At 38.4% G+C, this 19,468-nt stretch overlaps 1 protein-coding gene across 2 annotated transcripts in view; it reads left to right on the forward strand.

The window, feature by feature from the left end:
* The window catches only part of NME7 (NME/NM23 family member 7), a 91,803-nt gene that overhangs the window by 38,947 nt on the left and 33,388 nt on the right, over positions 1–19,468 (forward strand). For both annotated transcript variants that reach the window (XM_041411113.1, XM_041411112.1), the window contains exons 8-10: positions 11,298–11,362; positions 12,157–12,225; positions 15,863–15,964. In XM_041411113.1, the coding sequence (XP_041267047.1) occupies positions 11,298–11,362; positions 12,157–12,225; positions 15,863–15,964 (236 nt within the window). The remainder of the gene's footprint in view (positions 1–11,297; positions 11,363–12,156; positions 12,226–15,862; positions 15,965–19,468) is intronic.

The following is a 19,468-nucleotide window of genomic DNA, read 5'->3' on the forward strand; positions in this document are numbered from 1 at the left end:
CCATGAATATAAGCTACTCATTACATATTTAAAATTACATGAAGTTTCACTTATGTGAAACTTATGTACGGAGATTTAGTTTTTATTTCTGTAGAGACATTTGGCTGAATTAGTGATTTGAATTTTGCTTTTTGGCCCCTTTCCTCAGTGTTTGTTTTTCCTCCAGAGTCTGTTGCATAACTGATTCTTAGAAGGAAAAATCTTCCTGATTTTCTATCCTGGAAGATGATTTGCTTTAATGGCAGCTGTAAACTAGGTTGCATTTCAGTGAGCTTAACTTGCTGACAAAAAGCTGGATGTAATTTCTAGTTTATGCTGGTTAATTCTTGGGCACAATACTCTCACAAAATGAGTTTGATTGCCACAGCTGGCCTTTCCAGTGATACAGTAGAGGAAAATCAGTGTTGGTTTTATCTCTGGCCTTGCTGCCTCTCTTCTGACGGACGTACAGAAGTGTCTGGTCCTAGGCAGCCACAGCAGCACAGCCCAGCCAACCACAGCGGGACCTGGTGCAGTGCCAGGCACCTGAGAATTCCTGTAAGCAGGATTGTCAGCATGTCTGCCAGGCTGCAGGGGAACCCTGGCCTGATAAAGGCTCTTGGGGGACTAAGGTGAAGTTTAACCTCAGCTGTCAAGAGTGTTGGTAATGCTGATATCGCTCGCCCTCTAGGAATGTGTGCCATGCACATCTCTTAAAGAGCTCAGGCCATAGCTATTTTGTGTCTGGTGTTAGCATAACATCTGTGGAGGATCAGAAATGGAAGGCAGTGTAGCCCAGAGCTCTGGACTAGACAGCTTTAGCTCACTGGTGGCAGCCCCCAGTGGAGATGGAGACCTTCCTTCCCTGGCTGGCAGCAGTGAGGTGAACTCTGAAGAGGCTTTGCAAGAGCAGCCCAGTTCCTCTTCACTGAGAGCTAGAAGAATGCAAAAGCAGCCTGATGCTACTCCAAGCAAATTTGTTCTGACCAGGGTTGCATCAGGGAGACATGATGTGGTTTATTCGCTCTAGAATCTGTTAAGTTCTCGGTGTCTTTCAGTTTCCTCCTCTTCCGAGACCAGTTTTCAGTCAAGGAGGATGGTAGCTAGTAAGCACAGCTCTAGGATGGTATGGTTAATTTGTTTAATAATTTGAAATTTTTAGTGTGGGTCTGTTCTGTAATCTTCCTGCTTCTTGTGCTTCTGATTCTTGAGATAAAATATCATAGTTGCAATCACTTAAGCATTCTCTTTTTGTAATTCCCCTCATGTTAGTAGATCTGGATATATTAGCACTAGTGCCCAGAAGCCAAACGTAAATTTTCCAGAATGGATAAACATCAGTTTAATGCCCTTAGGACAGTTATGATTCGACTGTTTTGTGAGCAGAAATAGCACCCTATAGATCACTGAGTGGGATTAACTTTTAATATTTTTATGTGTATCGGTTTAGTCATGTTTGCTGTAGAAGTAGACTTTGGTATTTTGTGACGGGTTTAAAGTTTCTTTGATGTTTCCTTGGAAAATTAGCAGGCAAAAAATTTTATAATAGAGATGATCAGGCTGTAAAGGCTGAGGTCAGAAGTGTGTAATATGCAAACTGAAAGGGCTGCCTAGAGGCAAGGAAGCCTCCATGGTTTTGAGAGGTCCTAGGCATGAGACTGACTACCCAGACAGGTTTGTTTTCCTTGTATGTGTTAAGCTTGAGATTTTTTTCTAACATTTCTGGTAAGTTAACTCATTGTTCCTCTTAATTAAAAAAAAATACAGTGCTGTCTTCCACAGTATTCTTCAACTAAAGAAAATTCAAATCTCATAGAAAATAAAAGGAGCAGGAATACCTTCTTGCCAAGTGGAAAAGATACTGTGTGGAAATGTGTTTTTAGACCTGTTCTGAGTGGATGATAAAACTTAGAGGCCTTCTATATTAAATTAGTAGCTAGCAGACAGCTTTAGGAAGTTGTATAACTTTACATTGATTAACAGAACATTGCGCAACAGGAAATTGTAAGAATCTTACTTCCTTCTTTATTCAAAGGCAGAAAAATTCCAATTGAGAGAGTAGTTTATAGCTCCAAAGACAAATCTAAATGTGATAAAAAGAATACCAAGGATGGTAGTTCAGTCTCAGGCAGGTGCAGAAACAAGGTTTACTTATGTAGAATCTCAAGCAAATTTACTGTACAAGAGAGAGTGAGGAGAGGACTGTAGAGCATGGGAATCCAGCATTGTAGTGGATTATCTGACTGCAGACAACTGAAGAACTGTCCTGAGACACAATACACTTGTTGCTCTTTGAAAGAGAGAAGGCATTACTATGAAAATATCCAGTTCACCTCCGTATAATGCTACTTACATTGTGTGTAGTTAGGAAATTGAATAAGCTGGAAAAGAAAAAGAGGATGATATAGTAGAGATACAAATATATTGTCACTCTCAGCATTACTTATCTATTTCGTAGTTTTTTCTCAAGAAAATTTGTATTCATTAGATATAAAAACTCTGGAAATTGTTCGCTTTTTTTTTTTTTACCCTTTTTGACATAAGTTTGAATAATTAAGTGTTTTTATTTTCAGGAGACCTAGAATTAGAACAGGGTTTTCAGGAAACTGCCTTGAGAAAAAATGAGGAGCCCAATTTTCTCTTAAGTTATCTGAAAGTACATCTGTCTGTGATAAGTGTGCAGATAATAGAAAGGTGAAGTGCAGATGCTGTGGAGTTTACCCCATTGCAGGCAGAACCTTTCTTTGGATTTTGTCTACAAGATTGAGTGCAAAGGGGCATCAGTGCTAGCCTTGATGCACTTAACAATTTGAAGTGTGGAAGGAATTATTTTCAGATAGAATCTGGAAGCGAAAAAAAATAAATTGTGGAATGAACACAAATCTTTGCAGATACTTCAAAGTGGGTGGTTTGAGATGTGACCTCAGGGTATTCCCACATGCAATATGACAATCTTAGTGCTGCAGTCATGTGAGGACTAACTAGTAAAACACTGCTTTCAGCTGCAGGCATTTTTTTGCAGACAGACTTGCCCAGGGAGGAGAGGTATTTTATGTCAAATGAAATGCAGTTTGTTTCTTGTGTTTTCCTCGAATATATATACTCTGTAGGATGTTAAAGCATTTGGTGTTGTCTAGTGGTGCTGGGATTTTTTTGGTTGGGTTTTTTTCTCTTTAGAGAAGCTAGAAAAAAGTGATTAAAGTGAAAACAACCTACTTTGCCACTTCATTACCATTTTTTAGAATAAAAAAAATTAGCTTTCATGAGATCAGTCGTCCATACACTTCCATCTGTGTTGTTAATTCTTTGCTGTAGTTGTAATGATGGATATTCCTCGCCTGGGATGTTTGGTTTTGAAACCTAGCCCATAGTGTTTCTCCTTTATTTCTGCCTGAAGTTTTAGCACCTTGGCATTGGTTTCCCAGCTTAGAGTGAGTCTGTATTTCAGTGACTACTGGGAAAGTGACATCTATTTTTTTGATGTATGAAAAATATATTTTACATTTGAATAGATTTTGGTAGGGGAGGAGGTGAACTGAATTTGGAAATCCTTTCTGACAGTTTGAGGCAGGCAGGAAGAGGAGGAGATACACTTCAGAGAACCAAACAGATCAAATGGCACAGCCAGTCCTTGCTGAAGCCCATAAGTATCCTCCAGCTGGAAAGAATGTATTTGCTGCTGTGTTCAGTAGACTTATACTGGTGCTGTTCATGTTACTGGAAATCATCTCTGTGCAGGGACGATGGTATTATTGTAAAAAAAAGAGACATTAGAAATGAGTGTTTTCTACTTCATTTTGGGATTTTCACTTATAAAGGGTTAGAGAAAAGTCAATGTTAAGAGTGGACCAGAATAGTGAAACTTCTTTCATACCAAGGAAACTGATGAATCATGAGTGTATAATTTCACTGAAATCACTCAGTGGTTGATGAACATTTGCCAGCATGTCTTTTGTGAAGGAAAATATGCTATGTTGATCTCTGAAGTCTCCAAGTATGCTTTCTCTAAGGGAAGGTAAAATAGTGTAAGATAGCCTAATTCACTTGGTTATCAGTTCCCTTGTGAAAGTTCTTTGCTGCCAGAAAACCAGAATTTTCCTTTAGTGGAATAATTTCTATGTTTAGATCTTTACAACATAGGCATCTGCATAGCTTTAAATGTTTCCCTGAATGTTGGGCTGGACATGAGCATGTCAAATTAAAAGGGCTTTACAAATGAAGTCTTATCACGCATCCTGGAGCCAGTTCTTGTCAATATTATAATTAATGGCTTGGATGGGTGAGGACAGAGCATGCTTGCAATGTTCACACATGGTACTGAGTGCCTACTGAAATTTTGAAGTAGAACAGAACATTTCTGTGAACAGAACATCAGAACATTCATGATGAATTGCAGAAATTATGTGATGCAAAGATGATGAAACTAAATATAAACTGCATAACACTACTGTGGAGAAGGGAAAATAGATGCAAAGATATAAAATAAAGAAGAACTGGGAGAGTATCAGTGAAAAGTTTGAGAAATTGTTGGTATAGTGATGAAACAGGCACAATCTGTGTTCACTATGTACCCACTAGTTCTGCTTAATGAAAATCCAACTTGCTTATCATAACCAGTTTCTGGGCACTCTATTTCAAAAAGAACAAAAAAAGAAAGCAAAAGAATAAGAGATTTAGCTAATGGAAACTTTATGGGTTTAATTTATTTAAGCTGAGATGGGTAGGACAGGGATATACAGTTTCTGTAAGTACATTTACAAAATATGAGCTTATTTACTAATTTAGAAGAAAGAAGATTTAATGTAATCATTAAGGAATACTTTGTAGTGTATCACTGGCCTGATGTTTGGTGATGTAACGGAACCTGAAATTTTTGAGAACATTTTAGAAAAATGAAAAAAATGTGGCCATGCCTAATCTAACTCACTGTACCTTGGAGCAAAAGATAAATATTTGAAGTCTCTTCTTTTACTGCCCTTTTCAAATCACAGTGTAAAGAGAAAGGCAACATACTGGATCTGAAAACAGCCAAGCCACAGAATACAGGAATATGTGATAGTCTTTGCCAAGTGGAAAATAAATTACAGAGCTTACAGTGTATTTACTATTGTTCTAGGACAGTGAACTTTCCAGATTGTAGGGGATCGCATGAAGATTTTAACCTCCGGAATTCATTTAATTGACAGTGAAATAATAGATTAAAGTTATTGTTTGTAATTATGAGCTAAGGCACATTCCAAGGAGTAATTTTAACCACTTCCTCTCTGTAGCTGTAGCCATTCATGAGAAGTCCCATGCACAGTGGTCAGCAGGGATAACCAGAGAAAAGGATAGAAATGTTACTAAGATTGTGAATGGTTTGAATTACAATACTGAATGCCTTCATATAATCCAGTGGTACAGCCTCAGCTAAAAATATAATATTTAGTTTTGTTCACACTTAAGAAATAAGCAAAAATAAATGAAACTCATTATAGCCATAGAAAGATTCTACAAGCTAAAATGATTGACCATAATCTTAAGTTGAAAGAAAAATAAAATCTGATTGGATGTGCTAAAGGAGCGCAAAGTAATGAACATTGTGAAAGAAAGAGCAAAGCAAACTGGATCTTTGTTTTGAAACTTTCTCTTAACACAAGAACAGAGAAAGACAGAAAACTAAGCTTTTCTGGGTTTTGGGTTTTTTTGCAGATATACAGCTGTCACTTTGAGTTCAGCATAACTGTTGCACAAATATTGACTTTTCTTCATAATATTGCTTTCTTCTTCAAATTATCTTCTTCAGTGGCTCACACTGCCCAGCCAAATTGCTGGATACTTTGTGTAGTCTGGCTCTGATCTTTGCCTTAAATTTCTCTATGGGCCTTTGTATCTGAATGGTAAGTGTGACTCTTCCCATCTGTTCCCATGCAAGAATTCCCAGAATACCTTTTTTCCCCTATGGATTTTCATCATTCTGCATCTTATAATGCACTGTTTGGCATTCACATGTGTGGTCTTGCCTTGTTCATAGCAGTTCAGAAAGTTGCAGCTGAAATTAAGCCTTTGAACCTTCCACCTCCTTTGAATGTGTCAGTTCCCATTCTCAGCTCTGTCACACACTTGGTCATTTTGATTTCAAGTCCCCCTGAGATTTAATACCTGCATGCATAATTTTTCTTGTGCTAGCAGTATCCTGACTTCTATTTTCCAGTAAGGCCATGGTGATATCTTTTTTTTCACTCCTTTAACTTTTAGTATTTTCAAAGAATATTTTCTGTAAAGGTTTTCACTGGTGCTGCAGTGTTGACAAAGTTCTCCGTAAATGTCTGTAAAACTGCTCTTCAAACTTCTTGAGGTTCTCCTTTAATATAGTACCTAGACAGAAATGAGGGATAATGGAAAATCCTGGACTGTATCACTGTGAACAATATTCTCTCAGCCTTTTCTCACAAGCTCCTCTCTCTCCCATCTGTATCCACTGGTCTTTTTTTTCCCTCCTCATCACTAGCCTGGGTGGCTTTTGAGGTCCCCCTCTCCTTTGCTGCCACTCAGGAGACCCTCTGTCATTCCCTGGTGTGCCAGAGCACAGTGCAAAAATGACTGCATGTCCTTTTTCACACAGTACACAGTGGGGCTGGGATACCAATAATTATAGATTATTACCATGACCAAACTTTTGGGGAGTCTAGAAATGGTGCATTTATGCTGCATAGTAAAAATGCCTAGAGTTATGTTATTCCTAAGTAGAAAAAGAAGAAAATAGAGAAACCTTGTTCTTCAGGGTACAGGTTGACCAACTGATAGGAAGAAGTGCACTTTTTGAGAGGGACATTAGTCATTTACTTACTGAACAGTGTTTTTCAGTGTTGTCTGAAACAAACATTAGCAAGAACTTCAACTGAAATGCATTGCAGGAGGGCCCAACTCTAAATCCCACTTTTTCATCTTCTGGAGTTCAAAAAGGACTTTGCTTGGAGTCAAGCCTGATTGTGATTCTCTGGAGTTTTGAAATAGGACTTTAACACTTGGCAGTAAAGAATCAGATTATTTCATTGCACTATGAAGCAAATTTGCATTTTAAAATGTCAGAAAAAGACATGAAATTAAATTGCTACTTATAGTTACTGATATGTTAAGCACCCAGTACAGGTTACTTTTAGAAATATGTTACTGGATGAGGTGGATCATCAATCTGATCAGCCATGGCAGTTTTTGTATACCTGTCAAAAACCCCCTGATGTTTAAGAGGAATTATTTTTAATTATTGGAAGGATTTTTAAAAAATTACATATGGAGGCTGAGATGAGGAATCTAGTTCTTGCCTTGCTTTGAAAGCAGTCTGCTATCTTGCCTAATGAGCTTTTAACAGAGGAATGGTTAAATTAGGAAACGGGTCAAGAAGAAAGGGAAGAGAATGAAACATTCCTACTCCTAGGGCTGATGGTTCATAGTGCACTGGGACTGAAAGGTCCCAGTAGCACAGCTGCTGTGGTTCATTGATTAAAGTTAAAAGTGACTTGCATTAAACTGTTTTATTTTATCCCAATGCATAATTCTGCAAACATTTTTCAGTGTGAAACATTTTTCAGTGTTAACATTTTTCAGTCTGATGTCTTCCTTGCTACCTTCTGTTTCTTAATTAAGGACAATTTTCAAATACTGTATGTTGTAAAGCAACAAGTTGTATAATATTAATGTAACTGAGGAAGTCTTGGTACTTTGTCATTTTACCTGATTAAAATACATTGGAAAATTATTTCTGTCTATATTGGAAAATTATGTCCTGTGCTAGGTATGTAGTAATACAGTGCTGCCCAGCAGACAAAAAATGTGTGCTCGTGCTCCCTTTCTTTCACTCTTTTTGCTTGGATTAGTGTTAAATTCCCTCAGTTGTATTTAGTAATGCTTGGGATTCTTTTGTGCTTTAAGACTGAAAATTCATCATAACTGGTGCCTAATCTGTGCCTTTGATTTGTGTTCTTACTGTAATTACATTTTAAACATCCATTGACCCTTTTTGAAGGGTCCTTGGAAAGTTGTTTTTTCACTACAGATTTGGATTTTCAAGTTGAAAAGAACTGTTGAAAGCTGCTGAAATGGCACTCTAATTAGCTCATATTTTCCTGAGCCTTATCTGCCCCCAAAGAAGAGGATATGTCCCAGTTCAGTCATGCAGCTGGCTGAAAGCCTCAGACAGGTCCCAAGCTGAGCCTTGAGCCTGCATTCTTGCTGCTTAGGGATTGCCTTTGTGCTTTTTGTTTCTATTTTGGTTCAGGTAGAATTTGGAAGGAAAATGGAAAGCAAAGTGTCCCTAGGAGGAATGATGCATGGATTGCCCAAACTGGGACAAAGGAGGGCAAATCACTGGATCTGTGGATCTGCGCTGCCACTGGCAACTTGCTTATGCTCCTCTGCCTCAATTTCCACATCTTGGAAGCGGAGCTGACATCCTGCTTTGCAAACATAAATGAAACCTCATGGCCCTTCTTCCTCAAGGCACTTTGAATTTTGTGGGTGAGGTGTCTTGCTCTCTGACTGGTGGCAATAAGTCCTTCGGTTAAGCATTTTGGATGTTGCAGACATAGGCAATTTTTCTGGAGCAATGAAGTGCTCTGCTGCTCTGATGAGTGAGAGTGAACTCAGAAATACAATGTAGAAGAAAATCTTGAGAGATTTATCACAATTATTAAAGAAACCTTGCATTAAAGACCTTTATGCAAAATGCCTTCCTATTTTCATTTCTGTCATTAAAGTCTCCTGTCTCCTCTCTACACAAGAGATAGGTCTTAGTGACTTCAGTAGAGAAACAGCCCAGAAAGCTGAATAGTCTCCCTTTAGTTCTCTAAAACATGGATTTTATTTGTAGCATGTGAAACTGCTGAAGACGAAAGTTCTGTAAAAAGCAGATCTCCATAGTACCCCTTATCTTGATGTATTTTAATTAGATGCTTGCTGGCTTAGAGTGCCTATGCAAGTAGCCCATTCTTGACTGATAAAGTGTGAAATGGACATCTGTCAGGCAAAGCAGCTGTCCCTTACCTTTCTCATAGCTTTTTCCCTGCAAGTGACAGTGACCATTTATCTGCCAGTGCCCTTGCTTCATCTTTGCTGGTTTCTAGTGAAGCAGTTGACCAGTGTTGTCTTTGAAGATTGAGAATGAGGAAATGTTTATGCTGTGTCACATATTTAATTAGTTAATTAATTAAATTCATTTATTTATTCAATTTATTTGTTCATTTCCTGAATGATTCCCAGCCAGTCACTTGATCTCTCTACAAACTGCCCATTCATCTCTGAAAACAAGAGTGAAGGCTCACTGCCTCAGCGGAATCTGTGTGGAAGCATCTGAGATGCTCAGCCTTTCCAGCAGGGTGGACAAAAAGAAACCAGAGCTTTGGATTCTCTCTCTGATGTGGTCTTGCATTTCCTGGGCAAACCTGTCCAAGTCCCTTCATTTCGTGGTTGCAATTTTTTTTTCAATCCATAAAAAGGATTTTTTTTCCTCAGGGTTCCTCTGGGTTTTCCTCTTTTAACACAGGAGTGTTAAAAGGAAACTTTTACCAAAACATGGTGGAACTGTATAGTCTCCCCCCTCCAAAATGTATGGTATGTTCCAAGCCTGTGGTCCTGCCCTGAACCATCCTGTATCCGTAATCCCATTGGCCCAAGTCTGATTCCGTGCCCATTTTCATTCTCTCTCTTAAGCTGTGCTAACGAGACCAGTCGCTTTCTTAGCCTTTCTCCCCTCTTAGCCCTTCTGCTCCCCTCTTGCTCCTTCCATCCCCTAGGCTCTCCCTCTCCCCCTCCCATCCCTTCCCCCCTTCCCCCTCAGTAGCCATGCTGTTCCCGGGGATGGGACCCCCAATAAACCCTCATCAATCAGCACCCTCAGAAGCCGTGTGGAGTCTCCTTGCCTGCCTGCTGCTGCCAGCCAACTCACAGCCTAGGGGGCCCTTCGGGGACATCCCCGGGGTGCCCCCTCCCCAAAATGAACCACAACAGTGGGATAGGAATTGTATTTGCCTCTGCTTGTTTCTATGTTCTGTAAACACAAAGAGCTGCATGTATTTTCAGTGCATGAGTATGCACTGAAATCTCAGGTATTCCCTTCAGTAGCTGGAAGATTTTTGGAAGAAATGTGCACTATTTTGTAGAGGGAAGGCTTTTCTACACAAATCTTAGTGTGAAAATGTGATAGAAAATACTTCAGAGACATGTTTTTTTTTAAAATTTTCATTGGTAAATACAATTTTTGAAAGCCTTTCAACCCTCAGTCTCGTTTACTCAGAGCTTCCACTGACCTTTTGATGTGGTAGGAAACTCCCCAGTCCTATGCCACAGGTATTAGAAGGTTGTATCGCAAGCATGCTATAACTTCCATACTAACTTTGTTTTATTCTCATCTCCTAAATTTATGCAGTGCTAAATATCCTGCAATTTAAAGACTACTTAATAAAAGGATCTGATGACCAGGAGTCACATCCTGCTGTTGTCATTTGTTACAGGGTATTCTTCTGTGATTAATTATTTTCTAGATAAATGTCCAGAAATTTGTAGTTTCTCGCAAATTGCGCTAGAGGACAGGCATTTGTGTTCTATAAAAAAACCAACGATTCTCTGAAATTCACTCACACAGAGTAATGTGCTTGGCTGACATAATCTTCAAAATGGCCTGATCTTATAAGTATGGGCAAATCTAAAATATACATTCAATGGAAAATCAGTGGTTCTTGTTTTCTGAAGTTCCATGTTTTGTTTTACAACATCATTCGGTCTTTAGGATGTGTTCTGGAGAGAATAAGCAACAGTATCATCAGCAATAGCATATTTGTGAGCTGTAAACTTTGAAGGAATAGGTTATTTTGCACTAATGTGATTTTCCCATTGCAGACATGAACTCCTGTGCTAGTTTACTGGCAACATTTGTTATCATCCTGCATTGTTTCTGGCTTGAAGTAGGACCTGCAGAAAGAAAAAGACAGCTGGTGCTCTGAATTGGTGACTGATTAATTATCCGTATTGCCAGTGGGTCTTCATTAAAAATATAAATCTTGGTCTTGCAGCAACTGGGTGTTTTGCAAAGGCTTCACTAATTACCTTTTTTAGTAGAAATGCTTTTCAACACCTGCATGGAGTTTAATTATTTGAAACCATTAACATGTAAGCTCATATAGAACCTAGAGTGTGTGAACTCAGCCCTGTTCTCTTCTTCCTCTCAAGCATTACACAAACACTGTTTTTTTCATTTTGGGAATAAACAGTATATTGGCATAATACCTTTCAGTTGTAAAATCTGCTTTTTGAAATTGAATACTGTATTTTCCATGTTTCCTCAGGGCTTTCTGGAAAGATTATAAAAGCCATCCTCAAGGAAGGATTTGAGATCTCAGCTTTGCAGATGGTAGGTTTCCTTTTGTGTGTTTTTATGATAAACAGAAGTTGGAGTAGTGCTGTATGCACATCATAGCAGTGCACAGGTGTCTTCCTGCAGTATAAAACTCTTGTGCAGACTGTAGCAGTGTTTTGGGATCAGCTTTGTCCTTGTTATATTTGTGTTTTAGTATCTGACTGATCAGCTAATCTGTTTATGTTTGCTTGGTGACCTTGAGCCAAGATACTTCACTTCCCTGTATCTGAGTTTCCCTATAGCAGGGAGGTAATTATATTTGCCTTTTCTGGAGCAATTTGAGATATCTTTATGAAATGTACTAGCTAAGATTAATTAAACTATTGTTAATATACTTCCTTAATTTTTTTAAGATATATATTCAGTATGAATTATGGGGAATGCTTTTAAAGGTACTTGAGGGATTTTGACATCCTGAATACCCTCAGCAGTTGAAGGGATTTGGCACAGAGATTGTTCCCAAGAGTTCTGCCCTTCAGTTGTGGTGAAAGTCTCAAGATCTGACATTCTCCTATCATTCAGATCCTATCACAGAAGAAGAATAGTCCCTTTCTTAGTGGGATCAGCCAACATTACATTGTCTGCTTGTATTTGATGTGGAAAAAGATACTGTGTGCTATGTTGCTTGTGCCATCACTAAGTTGCTGACAAGCTTCATATTGCGGTAGTAAAGCCATTCCTTTTACCTAGTAAAAGTTAGAGGATTCTGAATGTTTGCTGGTTAGGAATGGTTCTGTGTATTCCTGTTGTTGTTTAATATAGACTGGCTAACATTTTGTTTGTTTTAGTTCAACATGGAGCGTCCAAATGTGGAAGAATTTTATGAGATTTACAAAGGTGTTGTCCCTGAATACCTGGTAAGCATAAGTTTAACAGGAATCTGTTTAAAAATAAAATATGCTCAAGTGAGGAAGTTACCACATTTCTTGTTGCTTGGGAATGTGATGTGGTTTCTTTTATGAACCTGGTATTGAACAGTTCTAGTCTGTTGTCAAATAAATTAATTTGTTGTGAGAATTGTGTTATGTGTGTCATAATCAAGGAGAGCCTTACATGAAAATTGTTCAGCCGAGGAATTTGTAAAATACAACAGAGTCATGTCTCCGGCTTCCCCCAGAAAAGTTATTTTATTGATGTTGAGCTATGAGAATGTATCACACCTGCATCTTTGTTTGATTGGATGTTGTAAGAGTGGCTTGGACCAAAATACATACTAATTTTATTTACAATGAGGCTGCTGTGTTGGAGGCTTTCCTAATGACATCTTCAACTATTCTTTGGTTTATTTATGTGACTTTTGTTAATATTCAGAAAAATTAAGAAGTTTGAGATATATTGTAATCCCAGTGGACATCTGAGACTCTCTACAGTATTATGCTTTCTTGTACTGTCATGTAAAACTTCCTGACTGCAGGTAGAACAATGGGAATACAAGAAGATGAGTTTGTATTTCTGGATCACCTTGTCTCAGAGGATTTTGATTCCTTTTACTCATAGTAATTTTTACTTTACTGTGTAATTTACTCATAGTAATGAGTTTAGCTTCACTGCCATGCTATTATGTTGCAAATTATCCTTAATTTTCAAATCGTTACATTATTGTAAGTTTTCTACATATTTACTAATATTACTCTGAAAATGAAATTTATTTTTTTTCTCCTTTATGATAGTTCAGGCTAACTCATTTCAACGGTGTTTGTAGATTTGTCTTTAAATAGGTTAAGAGTGCTGTTCACTCTCAGATTGGGGAATACTCATAAGGCCTCCTCTGAACATCATTTTTAACAAGTACCAAAGGGAGATTGGTCAGGCATACTTGTGGGTATGTGGCAGAATTTAAAAATGGAAGTATCTGACCAATATTTCAGGGTCTGAGGAGTCCTGTAGTGCTGCAAAAGTCTCTGCTTTGAACAAAATGGGAAATTTTCTACCATTTTCTGCAGCTCTTGGGCTGCACAATCCCTAACCCTCTAACAAGCTGCAAATTTTAGTTACATAATTTAATTGGAGAGTTACTCAGAAGGGAAGGTGACATTTAAACAAGGTAAGTCAATAAATAAAATGTGTTGTAGCTGATGTCAAGAAAAGTGAGAATCTGGGGCTCTGTCCTGGAAATTATATGTGTTGGATTGACTCAGTTGAAAAGAAATCAAATTAATATTTTCATGCACTCAGTTTCTAAAAAGCAGGAAAACAGAAAAGCTAATCATGATGGTAAAGGGTTCTGGAGAAGGCACACATAAGAACAGCAATGGATATTGCTGGTGCAGTCCAAATAGGAAAGTGTGTTACGAAATAGGATATTGGAAAAAGAATATGACCAATTCTATATGTGACTCAGAACATCTGTTTTGATCTAAATTTTATTTATCATCCCAAAATAACTCAGCAGAGAAGATACTAGCATCCAGAAATACTTTAAAAAAACTGTAGTTCAATTTCTTCTGGTTATTTTTTGTCAGTCAGATAAAGGTTTGACATTGTATATAAAGTATTCTGTGGAAAGAGAAAGCTGTACAATTGCCCAAAATTTTAGCTTTGTTAGTATCTCCTACATGGGATTTTACGTATTGTTGCTTAGTTTCTGTGCTGTTTTGCTTTGTATTTCCTACTCTAGCCAGAATAGAAAATGGGAAAAAAGAAGTGAGATTATTTCAGCTCAGAATCCACTTTGTTAATCAAAAATCTTTGAGCTTGATCCGCCTCCCGGAATGGTTCTGGCTGACCACAAACCATGCTATTTGATGAATAAACTATTTGCCAGAGAAAATTTGATGTATCTGTAACTGGGATCTTCACCAGACAAATGCTGTCTGCTATTTAGACTCAGCTCTGGACTTGATGAGGCTGCATAAGCAGATCAGGCTTGTGTGACACAGAACCACCTGCCTCTGTGCTGTACCTGGTGCAGCTGGTCTTCAGGTCTTCAGCTCTGTGCAGTAATGAAGGAGTCAGGAGTAACTTCAGTCATGTTGTTCACTGTTGCTGGTGGGATGTTTGTGCTGAGACAGAAACAATAAAAGAGGGAGAAACTGTTTACTGTTTCTTAGCAGAATGAAATACATGGGCTTTTTACATGTTTTGAACAGAGGATCTGTTGGTGATAAAACAGTTTTTGGAATTAAAATATTTATTTATGTTGTAGAGCATGAAGCTAGTCTGCACTCTTTTCATGTCCTTAAGGAATACTTCTACCTAAATTTCCTAGGATCTGGTTGATGATAGAGGCACTGGATAAAATTCAGAGAGGGAAACTTAGGCACACGTTCTCAGTATGGAATCCAGTATGGGGATAGCAGCTTTTGGAACAGTGCTGCTTGACTCGGAGTCATTGTGTATTTATTTTCTGTCACGATTCATAGAAGGAAGAGAAGGACTTAGCTGTTATTTTCCTTCTGCTCTTTCATCACTCTGTATGCTTTGCCATGGTTCACCTTTGATGTGCCTGTGGCTGGTGGGCATGGTTGCAGAGCCTTGCTAGTCCTTACCTATCCTCCCTTACTTTCGCTGCATGTTTTGTCCTTTTGTCTTTCCTCATTGATTTTGACTCCTTTAATTGTCTTGATTTGTTTAAAACTTGTCTGTCCAGATTTCTAGACAAGTATGCAATTATAAGGGCATGATTTAAAGAAGAAAGCCAGACTAGAACATGAAAATAGATTCTTTCTGCTTGTGAAAGCTATACCTCTAATTAACAAACTCCAAATTGGAACTAATGCCCAGAGTTAATTTAAGCTTATGAAAACTAAGACCAGTCTTCATCACCCACACAGAACTCACGATGTCTCTTTACTCTCCTGGAGACTCCAGGGAAACAGATGATTTCACTGTAACTGAGATCCTGGTATTAGTACATTACAAGAATGTTGCCAGACCCTTTCCCTAATAGGTTGTGCCACAGGCACAGATTCTGTTGCCTTGTGTGTTTCAGCTTCTGTAGTAATCCGTGAAGAAAAGATAGAGAGAACCAAAAGCCCAGGAGACATTTTAATGACTTAAAGCCATGGAATGAGTGTATATTTGAAAACAGATATAGGCTGTGTACTGTGCTTCTGGTAGGGAACACTGCAAATTACGTTGCTGCCCATGGAACTGGCATGATTTTTCAAGTTTAAAACCCAGCAAAGTGCATTCCAGTGATTCAGTCTAGTTTGACAAGTTATGAGATACTGCCATGGAATCTAGGTCCAGATCAATAAGGATGTACCTACAAAAGAATTTAAAGTATTGTGGGTGCTGTTATGTGCCATTCAGAATCCTGTTGAAGCTGAATATCCAATTTTTCTCAATTTCCTCCTTCTAAACCAAGTAGCAAATTGGAAAACATTTCTTTTGTGGTGAATACCAATGGTATCTGTTTAGTGTCCTCACTTTCCTAAATGTATATTTCTTAATTCTTCCTTTCCTATAAGTTTGGGCCTTGTTTTGGGGAGAAATGCAACCCTGGCTGAAACCCAAAGTGTTCAACTTTTTTCTGTCTTCTTTCTCTTCCAGGAGATGATTTCAGAGTTGTGTTCAGGCCCGTGCATAGCAATGGAGATTAGACAATTCGATCCTTCAAAAGTGTTCAGAGACTTCTGTGGTCCTACTGACCCTGTAAGTACTTTCTTGAGTGATAAATAACGCATAAAAAATTGATGTGCTAAGTGAATTAAAATGTCAAAATGTGGTATGGCTGCCACATGCCTGCTGTTTTCATTAGGAACATGTCGGTATTACCTTATTATACGAGGTCAGACACTGACCTTGGTGGACCAATTTGCAAATCCTTTGGCAACCTTTCTGATCTTACCTAAACCAGATTATAAAATACTGTGATGGCATTTATGTGAAAGGAAAGCTATCTAGGCAAAAATATCTGTTAAAGGATTCACAAATATAAGAATGCAAGACTTCAGAGCCCTGGAATGAACAGTTATTTCTTGTGGATGCTAGTGTGATCACATGTTAATTTACTGAGTCTGTGGCATTCTCCTAGGATGAAACTTGATTTTTAGAAGGAAGCAAACAAAAAAGTGTGTCAAAGTTCTCTTACCTGTTTGCTTCTAGCTTTTGTTTTTCATTTCTTGAGGTGTATAATTACATATCTGTAAATACTGTGTGCAGTTTGAAGACAGGCGTAGGTACTGTCTCAAAAAGTTTGCAGATTTCTGTTAAACAGTGAAGGCTGCTCTATGCACAAGAGCAATGAGGTGAAAGGTGATATGCAGTCAGTGAAATCAGGGTTTGTATGTTTTTCGTGTTATGATTTAATGTTTTAGTTGCAGACTTGAGGAAAATCACTGATCTTCTTGGAAAATAAACACACAGATGAATGTTTGAAGGGGAGAACAAATTATTAGGATATGTTTTTCTTCAGTTCCAGAGTTTTCATTGTAGAAAGCACAGGTTAAAGGCATTATCCAAACCTTTACTGCCTTTTCTGTTTGGTAACATTCAAATATTTCTCTACTGGGTTAGCATCTTGTAAACAGAGCAAAAGCCATTTATCTGACTTAGTTTTAACTATAGGATGGTATATCAGTAGTTATGTACGCAATATAGTGGTTTCGGTTTCGTTTCAAATTCCATGTTTAATGTTACTGGTCTTTAAAACATTCAAAGATGCAGTCATTTTGTTTGGGCCTATTACATCCTTTCCATATGTCTGCTTGTTTAATACCTGATACATTAAAATCAACCTATGCTTGCAAACATCACAGTGGCTTTTATTTATGAAAGACAATTGTTCCTATGTAAGGGGAGTTTCATTGGTTTTCCTTACTTACATGAAAAACTGTAATAACTATACAATGTGTGTAAGCAGCTGTCAATGAGCTGAGGAACTGAGGGATGTATAAACTGGTGGCTTTTCTGGGTAACAAAAGAAAACCACAGAGGAGGGAACCAATTTCCTATCTCCCAGATCTCTTGCTCCTCAGTGACCTAGTGATGCTGTTTGTGTTTCCCTGGCAATGGTTTAATGTCTGACTTGTGAAGTGAAAATGAGTACCTGCCTGCTTCTAGTGGAAGCACAGGCTGTGAGTTTCGGACACTGACTTGAGAATGGTTTCACTAATGGTATGTCGGGGTCCGCTGTTATGTGTCTCTGCCCCGACACGGAGAGAGGTGGCAGAACGGTTTCACTAATGGTACGTTTGGAAGAGAGGCAACTGTGTTATATTTCTGTGCCCTGTTTTCTGTAAAAATTGCAAATTAATTGATTCTCCAAGCACACGTTTGGAAGACAGGCAACTGTGTTATATTTCTGTGTCCTGTTTTCTGTAAAAATTGCAAATTAATTGATTCTCCAAGCACATAAAGCCTATGTACAGTAACTGCAGATGCTCTCAAGACTAGTCATTGCCTGAAATTAATCTGTCTCTTCAGGTAGTGCTTGTAGCTTGTCCCTGAGGATAAAGTGGCTAAGGTATCTTGGCTTTTGTCATTCCCAACTGGAATTGCTAGAGAAGCTCACATCTGCGCTTTGTGGTTACAATAGGAGGTGGTTACAATTTTGTCTAAAATAGGAGTAGCAGAAACCATAACAGCAGTTTTATTACCAAAAGAGGATATATGCAGACCATGAAGATAATTTGGACTTGATGGATATTCTAGGAGTTAAGGAACATCTAAGTGTCATGCAAATAGTGCATTGCTGTTAAGAGATCTGGATCTCTTTATAACTTGTCTGTTTACATATGCTAGATTCTGATGTGTGTGCAGTCTGTTCAGAAACACAGGAGAAGACAAAGTTCACTACAAAAATTGACCCATTTGGGTCACTTTGGCTCCTGTTAAGGAGTACCTTATCTGCCATTGAAATCACTGTCATTGCTTTCAAGGCAAAGTGCTATTTGAAGTGAGTGAAGGTGTTGGAATTTGACTTGTCTAATGAATCTTTGCCAGTCACCTGTTCTGTTAATTATATCTTAATTACATAACAAATGTAATAATTACTTTGTGGCACATCAGATCTCTAAACTGGGTGTGAATGTTAGCAGTCCTTTCAGTCTGTTCTTGGTTTTGCAGGATGTTTAGGGCTGAAGAAAGAATTAGAATTCTTCTATTTTGAGGATTAGACTTTAATAAGATAACCATTTATAACAAGTGTATAATGCTAAAAATGAACTGGAACTCTGAGCTATTTTCTATAAGCGGGTAATAGTTTGTTAGCACTGCAGGTCAATAAAGTTCTCTGCCAAAAATACCCTTCATTATAAACCAACTTATAAATACTTTATTAAAACCTCCTCTGTGGATAGTAGGGAAGACAACTAAAAAAAACCTGGTTTGAGCTTCTTTGTAGTCATGTGTGAAGAGCTCTATTGGAAAGCAGGTAGTGGGATAAAGATACTTCTCTGGAAAAGAGCTGTGCTGAACATGCTCACTCCCAAAATTACTGTGGTCTGATTGAAGGGCTCAGTGTGGCAGATTTCTGGCTTGTGGAACACTTGTCCCCAGTAAATAGTACATGCAGTAGGATTTATGCCTTTTGCAGATCTTGCTGCTCCTTACATCCTTCTTGTATGCTGACGCTTTTCTGCTGAGTGTCTGCCTGGCTGGCTGTGCTCGTGGTGAGCTGCCAGCCTCTTTAATCACATGTGCCTTCAGCTGCTGGAATGCAGCTCATTCTTTTGTGTCATTGGTGGTCTCACCTCAGGCCCTTCTGTAGTCCAGTCGTGATGCTTGTTCTTGTCTTCCAGTTGCACTCTCCAGTCAGGTCCCAGGCTCCTTGTATGCCTTGCTCTTGGTGTCCTGCTGTGCCTCTTCCTCTCTGTCCTGGTTTGCCTCTGTCGCTAATATGTGGGCCTTGGAAGTGGAAGGTTCTCTCCACATCTGCTGTAATAAACAGCTGTTTAGTCTTTACTTATTTTTGCAGCACCCCTATAAAAGGCCACCAGTCATAGTGATGCCCATCTTGAAAATGATTATTTGCAATGTTAATAAGAGCTGATTAAAAAGGTCTCTGAATGTCACACAAGACTGCAGCTTTTCAGGGAGGGGAGGCATCCTCAGACTCTGCTATGCACACAAAACTATAAGGTTTGAAATGCTGACATGCTATGAACAGCTGAGAACTTTTGTTGAGATATTTAAATTACAAATAAGAATGGTATT

This window comes from Onychostruthus taczanowskii, unplaced genomic scaffold (genome assembly GCF_017590055.1).
Source record: "Onychostruthus taczanowskii isolate IOZ18803 unplaced genomic scaffold, ASM1759005v1 scaffold34, whole genome shotgun sequence".
NCBI lineage: Eukaryota > Metazoa > Chordata > Aves > Passeriformes > Passeridae > Onychostruthus > Onychostruthus taczanowskii.